Genomic DNA, 23,477 nt, shown 5'->3' with positions numbered 1-23,477 from the left:
GACTTCAACACAGTTTTCAGCAAGGGAGGTGTGGAGAGGGTATTAGAACTGTGTTTCAACCCTCTTGGCTTCCTGCAGAACAGAGGCAACCCAGTAGGGAAACAGCAGGTACCTTTTCCACCATGGTGGTACCAGGCCCAGCTGGTTCCTCAGCATGACCAACTCAGGCTTTCTGAGCAGCACTGCCTCCCAAAGGCTTGTAGGCCCCACTTCAGAATGACAGCAGCTCTCTGAGGTATACTTCTAAGCCCTCATCCTTATATCCCAGAGTATTCCAAACATCCTGAGCCCTTCTGAGGATGTTTGCAGCCAATAGCTTTGAAACAGATCCTGAACCAGATACTTGGAGCCTTGCCCACACATACAGGACAGAGGGAAGAGAGGCATATGCTATCTCCACCTACAATAGTGGGTTTTTTTTTTGTCCTCTTGCTGCACCATTATTTGCCCTTCTATATTCATTAGCACTCCAAAACTCCCTCGTGATGTCCTCAAGTACAGCACAATTGAGCCACCCTGGTAGAATAATGAAGTTATGTCCCTAGCCTCCAAGAGGACTATCTCCTCTCATACGTTGTGTTTGACAGCCTTCCCCCAAGCAGATACTAGCCAGAAACAGGAACTAGGCTAGAATCACCCTCAGTTGACCTGTGTGGTTGTCACGGTATGTCACCTCCTTACATAACCACCCCAGCTATTAAAAATAGTGTAAAGGATAAAGAAAGTAAGAACAAAAGTAAGCTTTCATGTTTAGGTAAAGGTACAAGTAAGTGAAGTGTTTCAAGGGTCCTTGCTCCTTAGAACTTCCAGGTGATTATGTGAGCGACATAAGCAACCTTTTAATTTACGGGGATATTGTTCTGTAAAACAGAAGTGGTAGACTTTCATGTGACAAATAGGATTTACAAAATAGTATGTAAGCTATTCTAGATGGAATTTGGATCTCCATTCTAGCTGAGAAAAAAAAGCTTCTCTACCTAAACATGCACTAATCTCTCCGCATATTTCAGAATGAGGGGAGAGATAGGGAGGGAGAAACATTAAGAACATTAGCCTTGTTTGGCTCAGAAAGGCCAAGAGCACACACACATAAGGAAGAGGGTTTATTTTGTTAACACAGCACTTAAGTACCACTTTCACTAGCTTCTACAAAAGAAACGTAGACAGCCAGGAACAACACCACTTGAGTATTGCTATTGCTCCACAATTCATGTAAGAGGCATGAGTAAATAGCTAGCTAAAACCAGAAGCAGGGCTGCTGTGCTGTTTCTGCTTCCCCAACAACTCTACAAGGGAAAGAATGGTACAAATGATAGAGGTCCATCATCCTAGGAAGTATCTACTTATCACTGGATGTAACATTACCATAAATACAGTGACCTAGCTAAAAAAAAAGAGACACTGCTACGTAAAAATGCAAAGGAGAAGGACCATCGGTTTCAGTAGAAGAACAAGGACATGAAATCCATCACAGATGTAAATACTTCATGTTACATCTAAAATCAAATGCAACAGGACTTAACCCATGCAATCCTTTCAAACCTAACCCTTATCAACTTGATAAGAGATGAATACAGCCTGTAAATAAATGGTTCTGATTTGAAATGCAGTTTCATTATGCTTTCATTGACAGTGATTAACTTTTGTTTGCTCTCAGAACTTCCTGTTCCCCTCACAGAATTAATTTACACAAATATTCTGAAAGTATACACTGAAGTTCCTCCGTATTTATTCAAAATAACTCATTAACAATGAGTACTGTGAAGAGACTGTGGCAGGTGAGTCCCCCACTCCTACACTACTTCTGCATAGAAGACTTGATAGTTTGCATTAGTAAAGTTGTCTGCTGACTTCACTTAATGTCCCACATAACAGAGAGCTGGACTTCTGGTGGTTATTCTCCCCCTTTATTCAAAGGAGTAAGACAATCAAATTCAGGTTACCACACCCACAGTGCAGAGGATTTTAATTCTTTTATATTCTGTTGCATGCATTTGTATTTTCATGCACCATTTCCTTGGCTGTGTGAAGTCATGTGTACAGAATGCAAAAATAAAGCTTAACTGCATGCCTGAAACCACCTGACTGAAAATAGACTGTTACCTCTATAGGCAGTACTGTCATTTCCTATACTAAAAGCAGCAAACAACTGTACAGTGACTTTTAAAAATAAGCTGACCTTTTACCAAAAGCACTGATTTACTATATCTCATGTCCTGCTGAAGCTTGAAGTGCTACCACCTTTCATACAAGAATAATTAGTACAAGCACTTCTAGGCTCCATTTATGAGACAGCAAGACTACGAAACACAGCCTCCCTATGTTACTAGGAAGTGCAGTGATTCTTTAGTGACTAGTAGTGTTAGGCATCAGTGCTTTTGCTCTGCAACACAACATATGAACAATTTATGAGTGTTCATACTGAAAATATGGTACTTTCAGAGTGAACCTTGTTAATCTAAGCACTTCAGGACTATCCCTGATTGGTTTAGCATGGAAAGGTGTAGAAAGGCAGTTAATGATAGTTCATGTTCTTCACATGTGACGGCAGAAGCAGGAAATAGTATTTCATGGATATAGTAGCACTTCAGCATAAATCTAAAGCAAATGAATGTACTATGCAAATTAAGGAACCAACGACAGACTCATACTAGTTATGACAGCAGCAGGAAGTAGCATAGCAAATTAACATTTAGTTTCATAAAGCTGTCCCTTGCTTATCCAGATTAAGACATTCCATAAGAATGGGTATCAACTGTTGTAAAGGATAACCACAGACCCACATCAAATTCAATCTAATTAGCATGGCACAACCAGTCTTCAAAGGATGCATCATTAATTCTGAGGTAGCATTGGTATTTGCCATTCTCTGCAGGTTAAATACCCTGTTAAACTACTTGGCTCCCTACAATGCAGTAGTGTTTAATGTTTAACCTTATCTGGATTAAAATGTGAAGGGAAAATAGTTACTTTCTAAGGGAATATTTTAGAAATAGAAGTGAGTAACCTATATCAAGTTTTTTTTTTTTTTTTTAAAAAAAAGGGAATATTAGAGCAATTAACACCTGAAGAGGACTTGGGAGCTCTTCAGTCTCTCCTGGCACCCAAACTGAAATCTGATTTTTCCAATTCTGTACTGAGTAGGAGAAGCTGCATGTAACAAAAACTGTCAGAAAGGAAACATGATTCACTACCATGAACCTTTTATCCCTACCTTCCAGCCAAGGAAAGAATTATGAACACTTTCCCATCCACCTGCACACACAGCTGCTTACACTTTAATGTATGCATTACAGTAGAAGACAGCTGTTACTTGCTTAGCCCACCCTTTTCAAGGGAATACCTCCACCTTAATTCTCAGCAACCTCAACACTGCATACTCCCCCTATCCTCAACGAATGGTCAGGGAACTGTCAGGAAACTGCCAGCCACCCAGAGTATCAGCTGTGGAGGCAGACAGTCATTAAACTTTCAGAGGTCTCAGGAGCCTCCTATTACACAGTGGTCAGAAGATGCAGGATCCAGCTTGACTATAAGCACTTCAACATCCTCAGTAAACAGATGAATTGTAAGAAGTGTTTTTACAGTAATACTTTAAATCAAAAATACATACTGGTTGTTACTGGTAGGCCTGCACAGAGCCATTTTCCATCACCAGCTGCAGCACAGGACTTGTTTACAGAAGGAGCAGGTGGAAGAGCTATACATGCTACAGTTGTTGGCATAACATGGATTTCTTTAAAAAGAGCATTTGGTAAGCATTTCAAGGAAATAGGCTGTAAAATTCAGGAATAAAGTAACATGGCAGTAGAATAAGCAGACTCAGGAAGTTCAGGTTTACAGGTAAAGCTAAGTTGTTTAATGAGTAGAGATTAAGAGGAAATCAGTATGCAGTTTCATAAGTATATACAAGAGGATACATAATAGACAATATGATGAATTGAACTCTGCTACTTTTTGTCAGGGTAGAGAGCCACAAGAAAGCAAAAGCAAACCTGAAACAGACCTAGAAAGCTCACACCTTGAAATTCTGTAATTGGTATGAAGCATTTATGGAGTGATGGAAAACTGGAAAAGTTCATTATTGATTAACAAACCTATTTATGATACTGTGAGATAGGGGCATACTTTTATGGCATTTTTTTCCTCCAAAGCACTTCATTATCCCTGGAGGACTACTACTCTAGGGGATAAACTGATAGAATAAAACACTAGTAAAGACTAAAACTGAGTTCCAACCATTGAACTTGAAACCTAAAACATATTCTGTTTGTCAATAATCATACTGCTGTGGTTCATTGCTATTGTTGCAAGGCAAACAGGAAACAGCAATTGTGGGCAGAGGTACCCAGCAGCAGCACTTCTGGGGATCAAAAGCACTGTGCCAAGTGTAACCCAAGGTTGTTTGCTCCACTGCCTTCAGTCCTAGAAGCCCTGTAGTTTCATCCACAGGAAAGCCAACCAGTCCCAAAACTTCCATCAGTACCCTCTACAGATATGCACACCCACACATTTTTCTATTTTAAAGTAGATAGTCCCAAAACCCTGTTCCTATTTATTAACTTTGCCAAAATTCACCCCTAGGAAGGCACCACAAAGCTTTTAATCCAGGGGTACAAAAGGTCAGCTGCAGGCTACAGCTGAGCAGCCAGGGGTTCAGCATACCACTACTGAGGCCCACTTATCTTCAAAGAAGTTGTGATCTGATATCTGAAACACACAATTCAAGGGCAGTTAAAGAACCATAATGATCTTAAAAGCTACCAATACACAATCCTCAGCTCCTCAGAAAGACAGAGCTCAGTTGTCTCTTACAGCCACTTGATTCAATGTCACTGTCAAAGACAGGAAGCATTAGATCGCTAGTCACAGGTTACTGCCTACTCAACGTGAAGGATCATAGAAGCTTTGGTTCTGGTTTTAGCTTGATTACTCTGACCAAATAGTGTAGTAGTACCACTGCTCTGCCAGACACCTGTCTTGGCAATGGAATACTAAAGAGATAAGTCTTTTCTGAAAGGGTTAAGGATCACATCACTTCAAGTTTATTTGTAAAAATGCACTAACATGTTACATTTAGCATCAATGCTCTTCTCTTTAGGCATTTAAGAAAAGCCAAAAATAGCAGCACTGTGGCCACCACAGAGAGAGTGGCAACAGCAGTCATTGTAACACCAGCCCATGCTTCCTTGCTGAGAGTGTTCCCTACAAAGGGAGAAGACAGTTAAGTATAGTAAAAAGCTGCATCTTTGAACTAAGCACTACGCTCACGTAACACTTAAGCTTAGTACCTTCAGTTGCAGACCATCCTTCTGGCACAAGGAGAACAGGACCCCGCAAGCTCACCACAGCAGAGTTCACACCTGGCATCCCACTCTCTACAACAATAACATAGCAGAGATGAGCCTCATGGTACAGCAGATTGATCTTGGACCAGTGCAGTCTAGTATCTGCTTAGACATTACCTCTTTTGCTTCTAGATTGTCTGGGACACTTTGTTACACACAGAGGGGAGTCTGGTTGGAAACGGTTACAGATTAGGACACTGCAATGGAAGTACACCTGAAAAACACATGCAGATCCATCACTTAGAGAAACAAGTAGTCATACTGCTTTAAGCAGAAGTAGTGTCACTTACTAGGCCAGGGAGGGATTTGTCACCAGATACAAAGGCAAAAGTCTTCACTTCCAGCCTTTGACGATAGTTAGGGTAGCTGACACCATGCCCCACAGGATGAAACACAGTCTTGTAGCTGTCCAAGTCATATCCACACCTGCCAATGATTAAGAAGCAGTAAGTCAGAATAGTACAGTATAGGCCAGATTTTTTTCAAGAAGCAGGCTAGATTTCTATGCAGAGATGTTGCCATTCTCCTGCAAATTCCAAAATATCCAGGGTGGTGCAATCAAGATGCTTGAGAGTGCACCTCTAGCAGAGCCCTTATACCTGGGGCTCTGTTTCCAGAGAGAGAAGGTGATGGTAAGTGAAGAGTCAGGGGAATCTTGCCACCCACTGCCAACAGGGCACCAGTACTCACCCATCAATAACAATATTCCACTGGGGAAGTGAGCTTGGATCTTGTGATGCTGTTGCCCAACAGTCATCCAATACAAGATGAAGGTTGGGGTCATTGCGGTTCAGGACCTGCACTTCCAGGAAGATAGGCTGCCGTAGGTACCTTACTATTGGGTACTGATCATCACGGTAAGGCTGCCTGTAGGAGTCCTCTGCAAGGCACGAACCAGAACCTTAGTAAGTTAATGCACAGAGTCCTGAACAGACTGGCCTGAAGCTCTTCAGGACCAGCCAGTCTGCCAGCTGCACTTTGTCCAAGAGTCAGATACTAAGCTATAGATTTTCTACCTCAAGTAGCATGGGAGAAGAAAGCATATGAAGTCACTGGAAGTCCAAGCATCAGAACAGTCCACCTATATACCCTCCCTCTCAACAGAAGGTTCAGTTTTTCCCCAGCTATCTGAAACTAGAATCAGCATTACCTGGGTAGCTTAGAAGAACTAAGGAGAGGGGACCTTGGTTCATTGAAGATGACAGTGGAGGAAAGTTGTCTACCCTTACAGAGAGGGATGCATCACCATTGCTGAAGGAGCACATGACTGTTAATCTGCAAGAATGAGAGCAAGTAAGTATCACATCCATACAGAAAATAGCTAGACCCAGAACCAGTTCCCACCTAAGAGGCACCCAGACACACCTGAATTCACTGTCCCTTGAGATCCTGCGCATTGGGAGGTCTGTCCATAGTGCCCTCACCTCATTCTCATAAATGATCTTCTCTCCATCAAGCTGAGAAGTAATAACAGCATTAGTAATAACAGCATTAGTGAGGGCATTCCCACTGCACAGAGTCTTCCCCATTAGCCCTGGGAACATACTTACCCAATACCTGGTCCCACATCCACTCAGTGGGACATGAAACCAAACCCTGTCGTTCAAAGAGGACTTAAAGGCTGGCTTGCATGCTGGGTCTCTGAGCCTAAGGGTATCCAAGTCCAGTGGTGGTACAGTACTGTCAGCAAGGACTTGAAAATCCATGTACCCATCCTGGGTGCATACAGCAGCTAGAACAGAGATTTACAGAAGTTATCATGCCCAGACATGGGCATGGCCCACTCTGACAAAAGCAAGTGGATTTTAGCTAGAGATATACCTTCCTGTGAAGGCACAGCTCAAGAAGAAGCCTTGAGAAAGTATTACCAGCTGAGCAGCTGACTGGGCTGAGTCCACTGCAGAATCACTCACCTAATGGTATGTGCTGGTCACAGGGGCACTCTGGATGCATCACCATTGCCACTATCTCCCCATGGAACTGAAAAGCCAGTTTCAAGGCAGACATATAGGACTGAACTCCTGGGCAGCTCTCCCCATGTAGCTGAAAGACAAGAATTACTCTCCTGTAGTATAAATACAAGTGTTCATTTTAACACACATGTATATTAAAGTTGTTTCTTCTTGCCCTGTGGCCACATTGCTCTTCACTCAGCTAGAGTGAGTCTACCTCCAGCTCTTTTTGGAGAGGAAACCTGGGTTACCTATGAGTGATCACTATCTGCCATGGTCTTTTTTGCATTTGCCATGGCCACAACTGCCCTCAGCCAGCCACAGGGCACACAGCTGGCATGACCACTGCTTAGCACAGAAGCTTTGACCACATTCCCAGTTAACACCAATGAGTTACGTGAGTTACCACATCAACCCCAAGGACTTCAGAATCTGAACTCACCCTGAACTTCAGGACTTCCCTGCTAACATGCAGCTTGACCCCTGTCTTGGTATCCAGAGCAATTCCATTTTCCTGGAGCTGGTCCATTGGAATGGTCTTATCCTCTACACCCACAGCCTTAAGGGTGCCTGGGAAGGCTGGGATGACAACAGTCATGTGTGTTCCATTACAGACTGCTGGACCTGCAATGACAGCCTTGTTAAGATAAATAACACCTACTTCTCAGGACAGAGGACCACCAGCTTTTTTCCACACATTACCTGGTGCACAAAGCATTCTTGACTCCACAGTCAACCTATGTTCAGGAGGACCATATGTGAGCTTGAGTGCCACAGTGTAGAGCACCTTGCCATCATGCTGCAAAAGATATACAGCTCTATTATAATGCACTCAGCTCAAGCCACCATAGGTGGAATCCTGCAGGTTGGTATATCATATCTGATTCAAGGCTGCTGCTTTACATCTCAAACAGTTTATTCCCACCCTTCCAGAAGGTATCTGCTCATGACACTGCTAGTCAGATGCTCATGGGACAGACTGCAGCTGGAATCCCAACTATGTAGACACCTATCAGCTGTGCTGATAGGAGATGCATGCTGTACTCCCCCATTTTATAGGACTGGACAATTCAGTGGCAACTATATTAAGTCTAACAGACTCATACACACATCAGCTAAATACAATATCTGATGACATAAGCTCTGACATCTGCAGGTGCTTTCAACAGGAGGAAGGTGTCCAGACTCAGAAGTATCAGAAGTAGTTCCCAGTCCTCTCTTTGTGCACCTACCTTGTATGAGACAACTCCAGTAGCAGTAAAAGCCACCTGAAAAATCAGGTTGTGTCCATCAGCTAGAAAGTTGTAGCCTTGCTGCATGGCTTGCCCAAGGCTCAGCTGGTGTACCCTGGTTCCATCATCAATTGACAGAGTCCAGGTCATTGGAGTTGCTGGAACCTGTGAAGCAGAAAATCTTTCCTTAGGAAGGGAAAGCATAACCACACAACAGCAGGACACTAGTTCTTCACTCTGCCCGGCTGCCACCTTGCAGATGTCACACTCAAACTACCTATACTGATAGCACCAAATTAGACTTCCCAACAAGTTGCAAGTACTCCAACCTGAATGCATTAGGCTCAGTTTAGGTTCAAAATTGAGGCATACCCACACCCTCCCTTTTGTAAGAAGGTCACCTACTGTATGCTCATCATTGAAACTTGGAATGAGTCTTGGGAAGGTAACCTGAGAAAGTAAAGCACAAGAGTTACACAACACAAGCAGACAACAGTTATGAGTTCACCATTCAAGAGAAGTCTCTGCTACAAGTTTCCAAAGCAGAAGCTGGCATTAGCATCCCAGTTCCCCCTTCAATAGGGCTGGAGCCAGACCATGTGCATTGTTACTGTTGATTTGCTGACTAGCTCTTCAAAAAGAAGTGGGCCATGCCAAGGTGGACACAGCCAACAGACCTCCCCAAAGCTGGCTGGAGCTTTCTGCAGATCCCAGCCACACAGTTCTGAGTGACAGCCATCCTGCCTCACAAAGATCCATAGCATTCCCATTCCTCTACTTACTGCCATGAAGTCTTTTGTACAGTTTGTTGCACCAGCAAAGAAAGGAGCAATAATTTCATCTGCACGGACAACATTGCAGTGAGTACTGTAGGTTATGTTCTTCTCCTCTCCCATTGTGTCATTCACCATCAGCCTCAGTCTCAGCTGGTGCTGACCATACTATAGGAAACAGGAGACTTTGATCAGAAAGCAGTACTCACAGCATAAAAACAAGTCTTTGACTTGCTCCAACTTAGAGTTATTTCAGGCAGTTGTACCAGAGCAAGGGCAAGATTAACCATTATGTAGAAGTTCTATGATTAAAAAAAAAAAAAAAGTTCTCTAGAAAATCATGGGTACACAAGATTAGAATGTTTTACTCTGCAGCCTAAGAGATACAGAAATCAAGAAGAAAGCTTCAAAGACTGCCTGACCAGTGGGCTGTAGTAGCAACTGTTGAAAAGCACATTAGTAAGTACCACACAACAGTAACTACCACAAAACCCCATGGAAGTCTGAGGGCTTTTCAAATACCTAGAAGCAACTGATAGCTGTAAAAAAAGCTTCTGCCTTTGAGGCCAGCTGCTTGGGGTGGCCTCCCAGTTACTGCTCTACTCCAAGAGAGGAAAACTTGCATTATTTGATCCATCAGTATACATATAAAAAAATAAAGTGCTATGTAATTCTTGGACCTCACTTACTTTCCTACATGGTATCATTTCAACTAGCTCCTAACTCTATTACAGGAGAGCACAGCTTTTATGGTGGCATCCATAAGTAATGCACAGCTAGAAGAATAAGTAGTCAGGCAGCAGTATTTTAGCAGCTTAAGTCAGTAGTCCTCTGGACTGATCCAGGCGTTTCCACTCCTGAATGAAGTCAGGACTAGAAACCTTCTTAAATCTAATCATGACCAGAAAAGAACAACCAGAAAACATCAACAGCACACTCCTAGAACAGAGACTCCCTTTACCTCCAGGCTAGTGCAGTTCACAAGTGGGACACTGACCAACAGCTTCTCATAATCCACAGCATGGTCACAGGACACCATTTCCTCACCACTCACATCTAGGAAGAAGGCAAATGATCAGTACTGCAAGCAGGCACCCACCTACTTCCAAGCTACAGAGGAAAGGACCAAGCCAGCAGCAATACCTACCCACTGCACATGCTTGCCAGGAATAGTTGCCAAGCTCTCTGGAAAACTCAACCTCCATCCTGTCTGTATGACAGGTCACACTCTCTGCAAAGCAAAGGCCACAGTCAGCTCTGCCCTCACCTTCCTGGAGGTGCACCCCCAACCCATAGCCCTCTCTTACACCAGGAGAGAGGGAGAAGCAGCTCCAAGTAAACAGAGACCCTATCTGAACCTCTACCAGCCCAGGGAGGGGTTATTACCTAAGAGATCCTGATCCCCGAGGCCACCATCACAAGGGACCAAGGGCAGCAAAAATCCAAACAGGAGGAGCAGCAACCTGCAAGCACAACAGAGTCAAATCAGATAGCAACAAAGAAAGAGCCCAGCTCCCCCATCCCACACCCAAACCCCCACTCACTGCATCCTTGGGGTGCTGAAGGACTGCTGCCCCACACACAACCACATCTCTCTGCTACCACAAGCTTACTCTGTGCTGCCCAGGCAGAGTTATATAGGACCTGGTGCAGGCTCCACACAGGTGCGGTCTTTCTGCTGCCTAAAGGACAGAGAGTTTGCACCTGTGTCTTGTTAAGATGTAGTCTGCTTGTGGTGAGGAGGTGAGGAGAAGGGCTCATAGGAAACCTTGAAGTGATGCTAAAGCTTTGGCACTGATTGTTGTATACCATTTTAAGGCATTTTCTTCTTACCTCAAATTTACTCTCTTTATTCTATTGCCAGATGTTGCATAGAAAAATGTACACTTTTGTCAACTTTTTTTTTTTTTTTTAAAGGAGATTTCTGTGCCACTTCAATTTTCTGATAATTTAAAAGGATTCCACCAGTAGATTTGTATATAATTGAAAATATTTTGTTCCCCTACATGGACAAATCTGCAATGCTGATAATAGAACTAATTAGGAGAAAAACATGAGTGGCAGGTTAAGGAAGATGAGAAGTCCCACATCAGTTTTTAGACTGGAAGATCTCTGGAGGCTCTGGACTGTTATTGTTCAAAGCTAGGATCTGCAACTGCACTGGAGTAAATAGCAGTTGATGTTAGTAGCAGAAAAACGATTTGGACTTCTGCTTTTGCCATCAATAGGATTAGTATGAAGCAAAGCTTTGGCAAGAAATTATCTTCCCAGAGACCCTGGGCTCACAAAATGTATACCACGTGCCTTTATTTATTTATTTTACAATCAGAATCACTGCTTTCAAAAGCCATGATTACAGTGAAAATTAATGAGACAAATTCTGGAGTTGTATGCTAGGTTGTTGCATTATTTATCTATTTTTATTTAGCTTGGACTTAACACAGTAGGGGAAACAGTTAGAGCAATGTGATTGCCATAGTCACCTGGATTTGCCCTGCAGTGCACGTTAGCATCTACTGACATCAATATTCCAGTTTGTAAGATTGCAGGATGTGATTCATCAGCATGTGCTAGGATAATTGGTGGTTGCTTCACTTAAGATGTCTGAATTCCAGGGTGTGCGACACAAGCCGCAGAGAAAGCGTGGCCGTTTCTCCTTTCAAAAAGTTCAGCTCCACCTGTCTGGGTTGCTGAACCTGTGAAAATAACTATGGCCTGAGTTATGTGGTTAAACATCTAATTCATGTCCTGGAACACAAAACTATCTCCATTACTCTCTTACTTTTCTGCTGAAAAAACCTGCAAGGTCTGCTCTTCAGTTTCTCTGCTTTGTTTACTTATTTGAGTTCCTGACTTCTGCAGAAAAAAAGGCATTGCTCAAGATCAGTGCTGATCACTGGGGCGTTGCATACCAACACTGAAGAACACAGATCATCTCAGCCCAGATGTACATTCCCATGGGTTTTGCCTGCCTTTGGGTCACATAGCAGCAGCAGGACAGCATTTCAGACAGCAATTCACTGTCATACAACATCATCACTGCTTCTAGCTCTACTGAAGTCTCCCAGTCTGCTTTTACATGCACAGTGTGGGCGGGTGTCGAGGTGTGAGGGTGAAGAGAGACAGGGCTTTGATTTTCCGGGTTTGCTATGTTTCCAATTTATGCATCATTCCTGATAAACTAAGGCCTTGCTGCTGAAATGCTGCGTGCAGGCAGATGGTGGGGGCTGGAGCCCACAACCCTAGCAAAGATGACTGCAGGATGGGGTCTTAGCCAGCGCTGGCAGGGGGGACACACAACCTCTCTGTGGAAACAGCGCATACAGCAACGGTGTTCTTGGACACAGCAGTGGGAGCTTTGCCTGTGTGAGGAGTGAAAAATACCTTTTTATGGTTGCTTAGATGTTGCTATCATCTCTGGTTTGTGTAGCCACAGTCACCCTGTGTGAACAACCTCATTCTTCTCCAAGCCCATTTGTTCCAGCGATCTCATTAGACAAGTAGAGGTTTACTTGCCTCCCCCCTCCCCTTGTATGGCCTTTACCATACTGCATTTGTTGCCCATAAAAGTTGCAATGAGGCAATGTTGTGCTAGATAATACCTCATGCAAAACAGATGGCACAACTTCACTGTTTTTCTCCCAGGCAAGTAATACAGGGCTCTGAATTATCTAGAACAACGTAACTAGTGATGCTGTAGTATTACTAGATAAATAGTTTGTTTAACTGGCAATATTTTTCTTGAGATAGTCCTTGAAGGAAATAGAACAATAATCATAGATGTAGCAAAGCCCAATAACAAAAGAGAACTGTTAGTTAAATAATTCATTAGTCTACAACAACATGTACCATTACAACAGAGTTTCTCCTGGGCCTGGTAGGACATTTCAATTGGAAATGCAATGGTTTTGAAGTTCTTTTCAGACCCAAAATGAAAGGCTTCATTCTAACTACTTAGAGACTTTAAAAAGTTCTCAATTTTGAGCGTTGCTCTCAAAGACACATCTCTATTCAGGCTGAGAAATTTAATTCATTTGACATTGAATCATTTATTGCATTTTAAGTTGAGGTTTTTAGATGGGACAAGAATAAACAAATACCAGGAGTTTAGAAATAGATGGAGATTTTGTTTGGTCTTTTCTTTTTTTCTTTTTTATTTGTTTTGGTGATGCCTGCTTTTGTGACATAAATAAAGAAAAAGTCCTAGAGCTTCCCTCCAATTGAAGTGGGTTTTGTTTTACCTCTAATTAAAACTTGAAACAATAGTTTTCCACTTAGTATCATATAAAGTAACTTTCTTTTGAAGTAAATATTTTGAGATGTTAGATGATAAAAATCTGAGTTCAATATTTTGTGTGATGAATTAGTTAATAGAAAAGCTAATTAATATAATTCTATAGTAGAAATCAACAATCAAAAGAAAACAAAAACAGCCTTTTTTGCCACTGACTCGCTTCAATAGATGTAGCCAACAATATAAGATGTCAACATACTAGAAAAAATGCTGTCTCCTCTCTGCTAGCAGGCACTGGTGGTATAGGCAATACATGCCAGGGTGATCATTCTACAAAGAGTAAAAGAAATTATAATACTCTTTATTAAGGAAATAAAATGCAATGGCACTGAGAAACAGCTAATCTAGTATATAAATAAAATCTGTGTATAAAATCTGTCTTTGTTCTGCACCTTTTTTTTTTTTTCCTAGTAGCTGTAAATTTAACTCAGTGCTGAGCCTGGTTAAACAGAAAATAGAATAAATCACTGAAGTTTTTATTAGAAAGGTATAATCAGCAGTGCCAGGAACCTGACAAGAGCTGAGGGTAACTGTCCCCTGCAGCAGGACGGAGGTGGGCCTGGGTGAAGCACAGCCCTTCCTCACCAACCCGGGGGCCGGGCAGCAGTGGGGCAGCCCTGCCTGTGGACTGCATGAAGGAAAACCAGAGCTTCAGCTTACCCCTAGCTGGACTTGTTTATTCAGAGATTCAGACCTGTTACAGGACCTGACAGGCTCTTCTCTACGTGGAGGAAAATGTTGGTACAAGCTTGTTCCTGAAGAGCTCTTCAGTCCCTGTCTGAGAAAATAATTATGACAGAAAGCCCATTTGGAGAGGTCTGCTGTGCGTTACATGGGTGGCATTATGGGAAGTAAATGAGGTGGCTCTCCATCCAGTAATTGCACCAATTTCAGACAATGAGCTGGTTTGCAATTGCTACCACTTCTGTAACAGGGGCATAATAAGCAACAGAACCTCACTGCTAATTGCTGAGAGTACTCTCTCTGAGATACAGGTTAATTCAGTTAGTCATGGAAAACAGCTTGAGAAAAAAGTAACACGGAGCTGGCAGCTGTTGTCAGCGTGACCAGAGTAACAGACAGCCCGGGACATTTTATTTACCTACTGATACCTTCTGAGCTCCTGTCTTAAAGCTGACCTTTTATGTGGTTTTCTCTTAGCAATTCTTTTGAACTGAAAAATTAGAATTGTGGCCTAACTCTAAGAGCTTTCACTCACAGATGTAGCCCTTAACTCTACTGAAATCAATGTAAACAACTTCTAAAGCAGGAAGTGCTTGTGTGAAAATGGGACTGGACCAATCTGTTCCAAGGCGATGACTGCAGTGCATGTGGGGCAGTGGGCTCGGGAACATCATGTTTCTATTTCTTGAATTCCCTGTGCCGTCTTGAGGAAATCATTCAGATTTTTTCACCTGCATCCAAACATAGAGATTACAGTACCAGTGAGATGACTTTACATTTGCCAAGTGTGTTAAGATCAGAGACTGTGGTTTTCCCTACTGTGCCTTGTGGACCAGCTGGCCAGTCTTAGCCGAACACCTCCCGGTCCTGACAGGCCTGCTTCCACCCACACATCCGTCTGCGTGCACCAAACGGCTTCACGGATGTGGCTGTTTTTGCTGGGGAGAGGCTTGTTTTCAAATGCAGTAACCCAAATAAATGATAGGTTACAAACAGCTTGTCCAGTGAAGGTTCCACAGTATTTCAGGCTATCAAAACTCAAGGGTTTGTTTTTACTTAGGGTGAAATCTGGTCACGTTGACATCAATGTTAAATCTTCTTTCAAAGACAGTTTTCCCAGAACAAATAAGTTTGGCAAAAGCAGCTGAGACATGGAAAAGATGAAGGAATCCCCTCTGTGTTTAGACAAATATGCACTGAGAGGTAAGCAGCAGAGCCACCCCTCATGAAACTAAAGCATTCAGCACACCACTGCCTTATTGCAGAACTCCAGTTGTTTGCTAGGGTGAACTTTGCCTCCTCATATTCATCCTCAAGGTGACGTCTCAACTTGTAATCATTAATGGACTATCTCTGTAATGGAAAGGTAGCTGTACTGTCTGGATATCGGACAGAGCTGCTTCGGGAAGCCAGAAGTTCCTGAAAATGTCGAGCAGGTATCACAAAGCAGCAGCTGATGGCAATCTGGACCTCTTGAAAGAAGCCACTAGAAAAGATCTTAACACTTCAGATGAAGATGGGATGACGCCCACCCTTCTGGCAGCATACAACGGGTATCTAGAAGCTCTAGAGGTCATATGCCGGAGAGGGTGAGTGAATCCGCCTCCATTTCTCGTGAGCTTGTGGCTCAAAAGTATAATTACTGTGTATTTCTAATGCTGCTGTGACACCAGACCCAAAAGGCTGAAAAAATCCTGGTAATTTCTTTCAGTGCATTGCCAAGAACTGTTTCTCCTCATTCATATGGGTTTAAGCCCAGAACCTACAAACAGGTCTGTACATGGGGTTGGTGAAGCTCTCTCTAATGGAGAAGTGGGCCAACAGCCTTTTGTGGTTATATATCTTTGGAACTGGCTTTAAAGGTAAATGCCTTGTCTGAAACATTTTTAGCAAAAAAATCTATCTCTTTAGCTTCCTAAAGTGCAGGTACCACCAGAAGATTTAGTACTTTACAGAGGCAAGTCATGACTGATAGTTTTGAGACAGTAACATCTAAAAATGTTATTTCTCTGTTTTTTATAGTATTAGCCACTACCATCACACTAAAAATTGTAGTACTGTTTCAGAACTTGGGTAGGGTCCTTGCAAACTGAAAAAGAAAAAAAAAAAGGTTTTCTACTTTTTTTTTTTTTTTCTTTTTTCTTTTATTTTTTTTTTAATTTTTTTTTTTTTCCTAATAGTAACAGTTCTCGTTTTATCATTTAAATGTACTAATTTAAAAGGTATTATACAAAAGACCATTACCTCTACATATCATCTCAGTATTTTCTCTGCTTGGAGTCTACATTTTAAACTGTGATTATCTAGCACGATTTAATAGAAGGAAATGCAGTAAATAAAATATTCTTTCTGGGATGAGATGAAGATCGACCTGCATTTTCAATCATAATAGTTTAAAGAAGATTGGAGTGAAAAGTTGAATAACTATTTGGATATATTTAATGTTCTTTTCTTAAAAAAATAGAATTGAAAATATAAAATAAAAAGGGATTTGTCATAGACTTGCTTTAAGGTTCATTGAACTCAGGTGTGGCTGTAATAGTACAATAAAAAAGACCTTTGGACTCTATAGCTATGGCTGTGTCCCCCAGGAAAAGCGAAAATAGACTGACAGTTTTTCAACTTGTATAAAGGCAGCTCCAAGGAAATACCTAGAGTCAATAAAGGTCTCTGAACATCTAGAAGACAGAATGACTACCTAATGAACAAATAACTAAGTAATCTTTTCAATATGTGAGTTAAAAATGTCTTCTACTATATATGCTCATAGAAGTCACAGCAGGTGACACAAAGATAAGAAATTTCTACGTGTTTGTTACTTAATGTATTTTTAACTCACTTTTTTTTTTTCAGTAGAGGACAACTTTGGGATAGTATTGCTCTCAAAATTATCAAACATATACATTCACTTCTATTTTAATCTAAGATTTCTTGCCACAATCAGTAGGCTGAGGCTGTCAGAGATATTGCTGTGTCTCAGTAGTTCTGTTGGCAGAAGCTGAACTTTGGAAGGTGTTCAATCTGTTCTGCAGTCAGGCAGTGTCTTCTGAAAAAGTATTTTAATTTTTTTAATGAAGCCATCCTTTCCTTGAAGCAAAGAAGGTTTCCTGACAAAGGCACTGAGATACAGGATATTTTTCCTCTAGTGGTTGCAGATTTTAGGACTCTGAAGCCTGCAACACACTCAACCCTTGGAAAATGTACCAATACTAAAAATAAGCCCTTTCATCTTGTAAGAGTTTGTCTCCCAGACATTAAGAGATGTTTTCTCTGCCTGCTTTGAAGGCACATGAATGGAGGCAAGACCAAGTAGCAGATCTGCTCTCTTTTGTGTGAGCCTCCTTCATGCTTGAGAAAGCAGTGGAAGAGGAGTAAGAGATGCCAAAGTAGATGTAAAACTTTGCCCAAAGTCCCCCTGAGCTGGGAATTGACACTCTAGTTTGTGAATTGTTTGAGACTCAAAGGTTGGCAGGCTCCAGAGGAAAAACAGACCTCAAACAGCTCTGAAGGGGAGGATGGATGGCCCAGCCCTTCCAAGGCCAGGATAATGCAGACAGTTGCTAATGTGGGAATGAAGGAATCTGGCACACTTTGCAGCAGTTCTCCAGGGCACAGCCACAAAAGCAGAAATTTGTACACATAGTTTCCACATGTCTAAGTGGGAAAACTTTGATGCTCAGCTGCCACCTCCCTGTAGAAATGCCTGCACTCTCAGAGCCTGGCCTGCTCAGGCTTGCTCTTGTTTCTCAACACAAGTAGCTGCGTGCTTCAATTCTTCATGGCCCCTAATCCCCCACTTGCCTGTAGCATTTTAGCTGAATTCTGATGTTCTCAGAACTGGCCTTCAGCAAATATGTTAGTGTTTTTAATTTTGGAGACATTCATTGACAGAGACCAACACCTGAAGGAGATTTTGTGATAGTATGTACAATTTCATCCACGGTACAACTGCCATGGAACAGATATCCAAGACTTTGCAAAATTTTCCAAGGTTATTAAAGGCTTTGGGATACTGTGGTTGCCTGACCTGTTGGTCACAGATGACCCAAGTTTTGATCAGAACCATGGCTGATGTTGATCCCACCAAATACGAATGAACAGATTCAAGCCAATTCTAGCCTGCAAGCAGTAGCTCAATGTGAAGTCAGTGCAAGAGTTAAAAAGTTCTCTGGCTTTAAATTTTATTGAAAAGTCATGGTATTTTGTTTTCAAATGAGCTTCTGCTTTCCAAACCCCATGAGTAAAAGAAGCTTAAGGAGAACAAAAGTGATGAAGAAAAACAATAGCATCAGCCTCAGCTTAATCCAGCAGCAATGGAGAGAAATGTGTAATCAGGGCTTTACTCCTAATCATTTACCTATTACCTACCAAAGAAGTGACTGTATGGACACAATACGTATGCATCACTGCGATCACTGAAGAATCCTCCTAATATTGTCCTTGTGTTTGACAAACAAAAGGAAAGAGTCACCCAAAAGCCTCTAAAATATTCTGCCCAGGAGCGGTTGAAACTGTTTTGCAACCAGTTCCAATGAGTATAAGTCAAAGCCTGCTTTCAGCAGTCTGTGGCAGAGTAGGCAGGGCTGCAGCCTTTTGCCTGTATACCCAGTGCTTGAGGTAAGTAGCACCAATCGGTGCAGCACTGATCTCCAGGATGGAGCTAAACTGACTCATTTTGTTTGTGCTGAAGTCCTCACAGCAAAGCTGAGGTAAATATTTACAATTTATTCAGTTCCACTGCAGTGTTATGCTTGGGTACGTCCAGCTCACTCTGTGCTATTTTCCTTCTCAGAGGTGATCCAGACAAATGTGACATCTGGGGAAGCACTCCTCTCCACCATGCTGCTTGCAATGGTCACATCCACTGTGTTTCCTTTCTGATCAACTTCGGTGCCAATATATTTGCTCTGGACAATGACCTCCGCACTCCTCTTGAGGTGGCTGCCAGCAGAGATCGCCATGAATGTGTCAGAATCCTGGACAAAGCTGCCACGGAGCAGAACCTGCTGAACCCAAAGAAGGTAGCCAAACAAAAAGCCCAGGCCCAGAGGAATGTGGAGAAACAAATTAAGGAATGTGAGAAGCGACAAGAGAAACACCAACATGAAATGAACAGGAATTATATGAAAGAAAATGTTGACACAGTAACCTCTTCCAAAGGGACACACTCGAGGGTAAAGATACCCAGTCTCTTCACTTCAAATACAACAACTCCTTTCTCCAAAAATCTGAAAGACACCTTCAAACTGAGGACAAAAAAGACAGCTGGTAGCACAAGAAGCCAGGAAACACAAAGCAATGGCCAAGCAGATGAGAAGGATAGGAGAAGTGTGATGCATTTATTTGATGAGAAAGAAGAGGATGAATTACTAAATGACAATGACAGTCGGCTCTCTATTTTCCAGAGGCCAGGTCTTGGCAAGATCGTATTTGGAAGGAATTTGGCTGCAGATGTAAATCCTGGAATCATGTTTCCTGAGAAAGAAGTCATAAGCTTTAAAATGTCCAGTGAACTCTTTCAGAATGAAAGTGCTGAGAATGACAGGGAAGATGATGTTGAAAATGGTGCTGATATCCCTTGGCAGGAGGAGGAAGGCATTTGGGATGATGAGGAAGCAGAAAACACACCCCTTGAGGTATTTCTGGCATCCCAGATGCTGGATGAGTTTCTTCCAGTCTTCATGAGGGAAAAAATTGATTTAGACACCCTGATGCTATGTTCTGATGAAGATCTACAAAGCATTCAGATAGAGCTGGGGCCAAGAAAGAAGGTTTTGAATGCTGTGAATAAAAGAAAACAGGCTCTCAAGAACCCTGGAAAGACTGTAGATACTTGCTTATAAATTAATGTACCTGTTGCTGTAACCTGCACACTGATTATCTTTTCCTGATTCAAAATAGAATGCAGTTCTTTTCAAACATCTGCTAAAATGGAAGGCAAAGAGGTTACCAATTGCTTTAGGTGGTATAGCAAGGTCAAAGACATAGATGGCTATGGTACACAGGATTTTAATTCAAGCACATTCTACCAAAAAGAACCGATGTGAAGGTAAAAAAAAAAAAACTAAAAGCTTTAGATTCAAAGCTTTTTCTCCCTTCTTATGGAGATTGGATTTCTTTTTGTCTGAATAACTTAAAATATTATTGAAGGCCAGACATAGCACATTCTTTATTAAAACCCTTTCTTTCTTCTCCAAAACCACAAAAAAAAAAAAAAAAAAGCATTCCCAAAGCTCGAGAGCTTAGAGTTTAGAGTTTTCTCCATTCACTCATTCACTTCTGTTAGGTTGCTACAAACTGCCTTTCCTGGTAGTGATGGTATGCTAGAAGGCGAATCTGAACCTTGATTTCAGCTGTGGCTTATTGACTCTTATAACTGCTGAATTAATATAAATATGAGTAATTTACAGCAAGTTTTGTGTTCTTGTCAGTCAGGCTTCTTGCTACTGCATTTATATTAATTTAAAAATATATGAAGTACCTTGCCAAGAGATGTTTGGTGTGAGTTGCATGTTCTTTTCTCTTGTATCACTACACTGGACCCATTTGCCAGCATCCATCATGTCCTAAGTGACATCAAGATGCAATCCATTTAACTACAATAATCTGAGGTTTTATTTTCAATATTTTTGATCTTTTCTATGTCCTCAGCTTGGCTCGTACAGGGTGCTTTTGTCATGCAAAGTCACAGAAATGAGGGCTTTTTCATCCAGCATTTTCTGTTGGTCATTTTCAGCCTCAGCCTGAAAATGGCATGTAACTGGGTACATATACACTGAGCCTAAATAAAGGGAAAGAGAAAGAAAACAATACACTGCTTCTGTGGAAGCTCCTGTTCTTTACAGTCCATCTGGAGGCACCCAGATCAGGCTTCTCTTCATCTGTCTTGGACCTATTCCCTTGGGAAGCCAGCACTATCTGACATGAATTAATCATTCCTGTTGTCTTGTGAATCTAATAAGGCTTTTGTAGTAGCCATGCTCTGGCTAACATCTCACATTTTAGAAGCACAATTATTAACAGGACTTTTACCTTTAAATCTCCTTTTATATCTTTCTATCGTATATATCTATCTATGATTTCTTCCTTCAGAGTGCACTCAATTTATGGACATTTATTTATCATTTATCTATTTCTCATGGTTCCTTCTTTCCACATCTCATTTCTTTAATTTGTTCACTGTGATTGCTTTTCTTGGCTGGACTTTATGCTGCATTCTTTTCTCCTTGGATTCCTGTACTTCAGCACATTGATATTTTCTCCTATTAAGCAGTCACATCAAAATCTTATGCTGTGCAACCTCAAGTGACTGCTGTGTTCAGCACAGTAATTAAAGCAGACAGCACCCCTCAGCCTCTGTGTTATTAACCTGCTGGGGTGTTTTGGTTTTGGCTATGAAACACCCAGATTTTTAACAAAACAAGAAGCAAATGACGAACTTTTTGTATTCATGGGTATGTGACAAGTGGATTTTGAAGGGTCAAACCCTATCATTCTCACTCACACAACTGCAGTAAAAGTGCAGGGCGGTTTGCTCGACTAGGCCTACAACCCCATTCCCCATCCTGCTCTACCCCATAAGCTATACAGCCATTTATTTTGTATCATTCAGGATAGGCACTCTCCCCCACAGTCAGCCCCTCCATTTAGCTGCCTAAACAAAAGTTTGTGACCTTCCTACAACTCACCATCACTGAAAGGTGTCGCTCACGGAGGACCTGGTTAGTGGCTGCCCTTACAACAGAGCAGCTCCACCCCTGGGGAGCCACCACTGCTATTCTGTCAGGGACTAGTGCGGAAACAAGAAAACGGTCTTTGAACGGTTCTGTGCAGTTCTAAGGCAGCCCCTGCACTGCTGGCCAGAGTGCAAGGCAGAATTACTTTGTGGCAAAGGTAGAACAAGCCACTCCTTGCAGGTGTGGGTGGCTGAGGACAGTGCAAGAGCCACAGCCTCAGTGCTAGGACATCTGTGTCACTGCTGGGAAGCCAGGCCTGTCCCCACCCTGCTGCCAGCCTCAGCAGAGCAGGGGGGAGATCCCTCCTATTCCTCCCAGGAGCCACAGAAGCAGCAAGCCCAGCCTCACTGCTCTGCAGCTCCCCTGACACAAGGTTGAGACTACATCCGCACTGCTCTGAAGGCTTGTCACTAGTACAAGGTGGTGAGCATAACGCACCCTTAAAGCCAGACTTTAAACTGCATTGGATCCTCCAGGGAAATATTTTCCAAGATTCTGTTAAGTATGCAGGTGCCTCTGGCTGATCAGAGTCAAATGGAGTACCCATAAAGGCACCTGGAGAAATTACATTTTAGGAATACCAGATGGGGAGAATCTCTGAATTGCACTGAAAATTTTCTCTGCATATTCATCTGTAAACCTGCTTAACTGCTGAGAACCCTGACAGTCAGAGCGAATGGCTCAGACTACCTGCACATAACTTGGTTGATGCAGTTGTCACAAGCATGCAATGTGTTTCAGTGTGTCCTTAGGCACCTGCAGTAACTACAGAGCCAGCAGATAGAGCACAAGATCTACAGAAGACCTTTGTCCTTCTAGAGCTGCATGTAGAAGCTGAAGTCCCTGAGAACCCCCCCTGGATTTTTAGGCAACTGAGTAAGCCCCAACATAGCAGCCATTTTAAACTCAATTAAAATACTCCCTGCCCTTTTCTTGCAGGGTGGTCTTGGAAATTGGCTTCTGGCAGAGAACAGTCATGTTGAACAACAGAGGGGAAAAAAACAGTAAGAATACTCACATTTCATTCCCCCCCCCCCAACCATGTTCTGCTGTTTCCCTAGTGTTTTTCACCACCCTGTTTCTTCTATAATTTGGAAACATTTAAATTGGTGAATCCTAGATCTCACTCCTTAGTAACATTAATACAGCACATTTAATGAGAGACGTGCATCACGTGTGATCTTATGGTCCAATCCAAAGCCAAATTGTAAAACCATGGGATCTCACACAAACACAGCTCTGCCAACTACAAGAATTTATTTCCTTAAGGATTTATTACTCCTGATGTCTGTCCAGTGCGGAGGAGGGAATGTACAATGCAGGACAATGACTGCAAAACTGAGCATCACAATAGAGCAGAGCAGTCTGTCTGTTTTTCCCTTTACATTGTGATCACATTTACTGTAACAGCAGTCAGTGCAACAGCTTACTTTCCTCCTGATCTTCACAACAAACACT

General features: G+C 42.2%; 2 protein-coding genes across 2 annotated transcripts; one reads left to right on the top strand and one right to left on the bottom strand.

Moving 5' to 3' along the window:
- Positions 1 to 5,022: 5,022 nt before the first annotated feature.
- Positions 5,023 to 11,093, bottom strand: ZP2 (zona pellucida glycoprotein 2). The gene is made up of 18 exons (XM_084536631.1): positions 10,850 to 11,093; positions 10,692 to 10,768; positions 10,453 to 10,536; positions 10,267 to 10,361; positions 9,315 to 9,473; positions 8,938 to 8,982; positions 8,533 to 8,697; positions 8,003 to 8,099; positions 7,743 to 7,924; positions 7,262 to 7,391; positions 6,899 to 7,080; positions 6,714 to 6,805; positions 6,499 to 6,623; positions 6,039 to 6,228; positions 5,639 to 5,774; positions 5,466 to 5,562; positions 5,292 to 5,378; positions 5,023 to 5,205 (listed from the first exon to the last, which is right to left on the bottom strand). Exons 1-18 carry the CDS (start codon positions 10,894 to 10,896, stop codon positions 5,063 to 5,065), a joined length of 2,133 nt encoding a protein of 710 aa, XP_084392757.1. The 5' UTR covers positions 10,897 to 11,093; the 3' UTR covers positions 5,023 to 5,062.
- A 4,150-nt stretch (positions 11,094 to 15,243) lies between these two features.
- ANKS4B (ankyrin repeat and sterile alpha motif domain containing 4B) lies at positions 15,244 to 20,776 on the top strand. Its single transcript, XM_084536622.1, has 2 exons — positions 15,244 to 15,872; positions 19,076 to 20,776. The coding sequence occupies exons 1-2, from the start codon at positions 15,709 to 15,711 to the stop codon at positions 20,124 to 20,126; spliced, it is 1,215 nt and encodes a 404-aa protein (XP_084392748.1). The 5' UTR covers positions 15,244 to 15,708; the 3' UTR covers positions 20,127 to 20,776.
- The last annotated feature ends 2,701 nt before the right edge of the window (positions 20,777 to 23,477 follow it).

The sequence above is a fragment of the Aythya ferina genome (genome assembly GCF_964211825.1).
Source record: "Aythya ferina genome assembly, chromosome: 15".
Taxonomy (NCBI): Eukaryota; Metazoa; Chordata; class Aves; order Anseriformes; family Anatidae; genus Aythya; species Aythya ferina.
The sequence above is the reverse complement of the archived record's forward strand: the minus strand, read 5'-3'. Positions and strand labels throughout refer to the sequence as shown.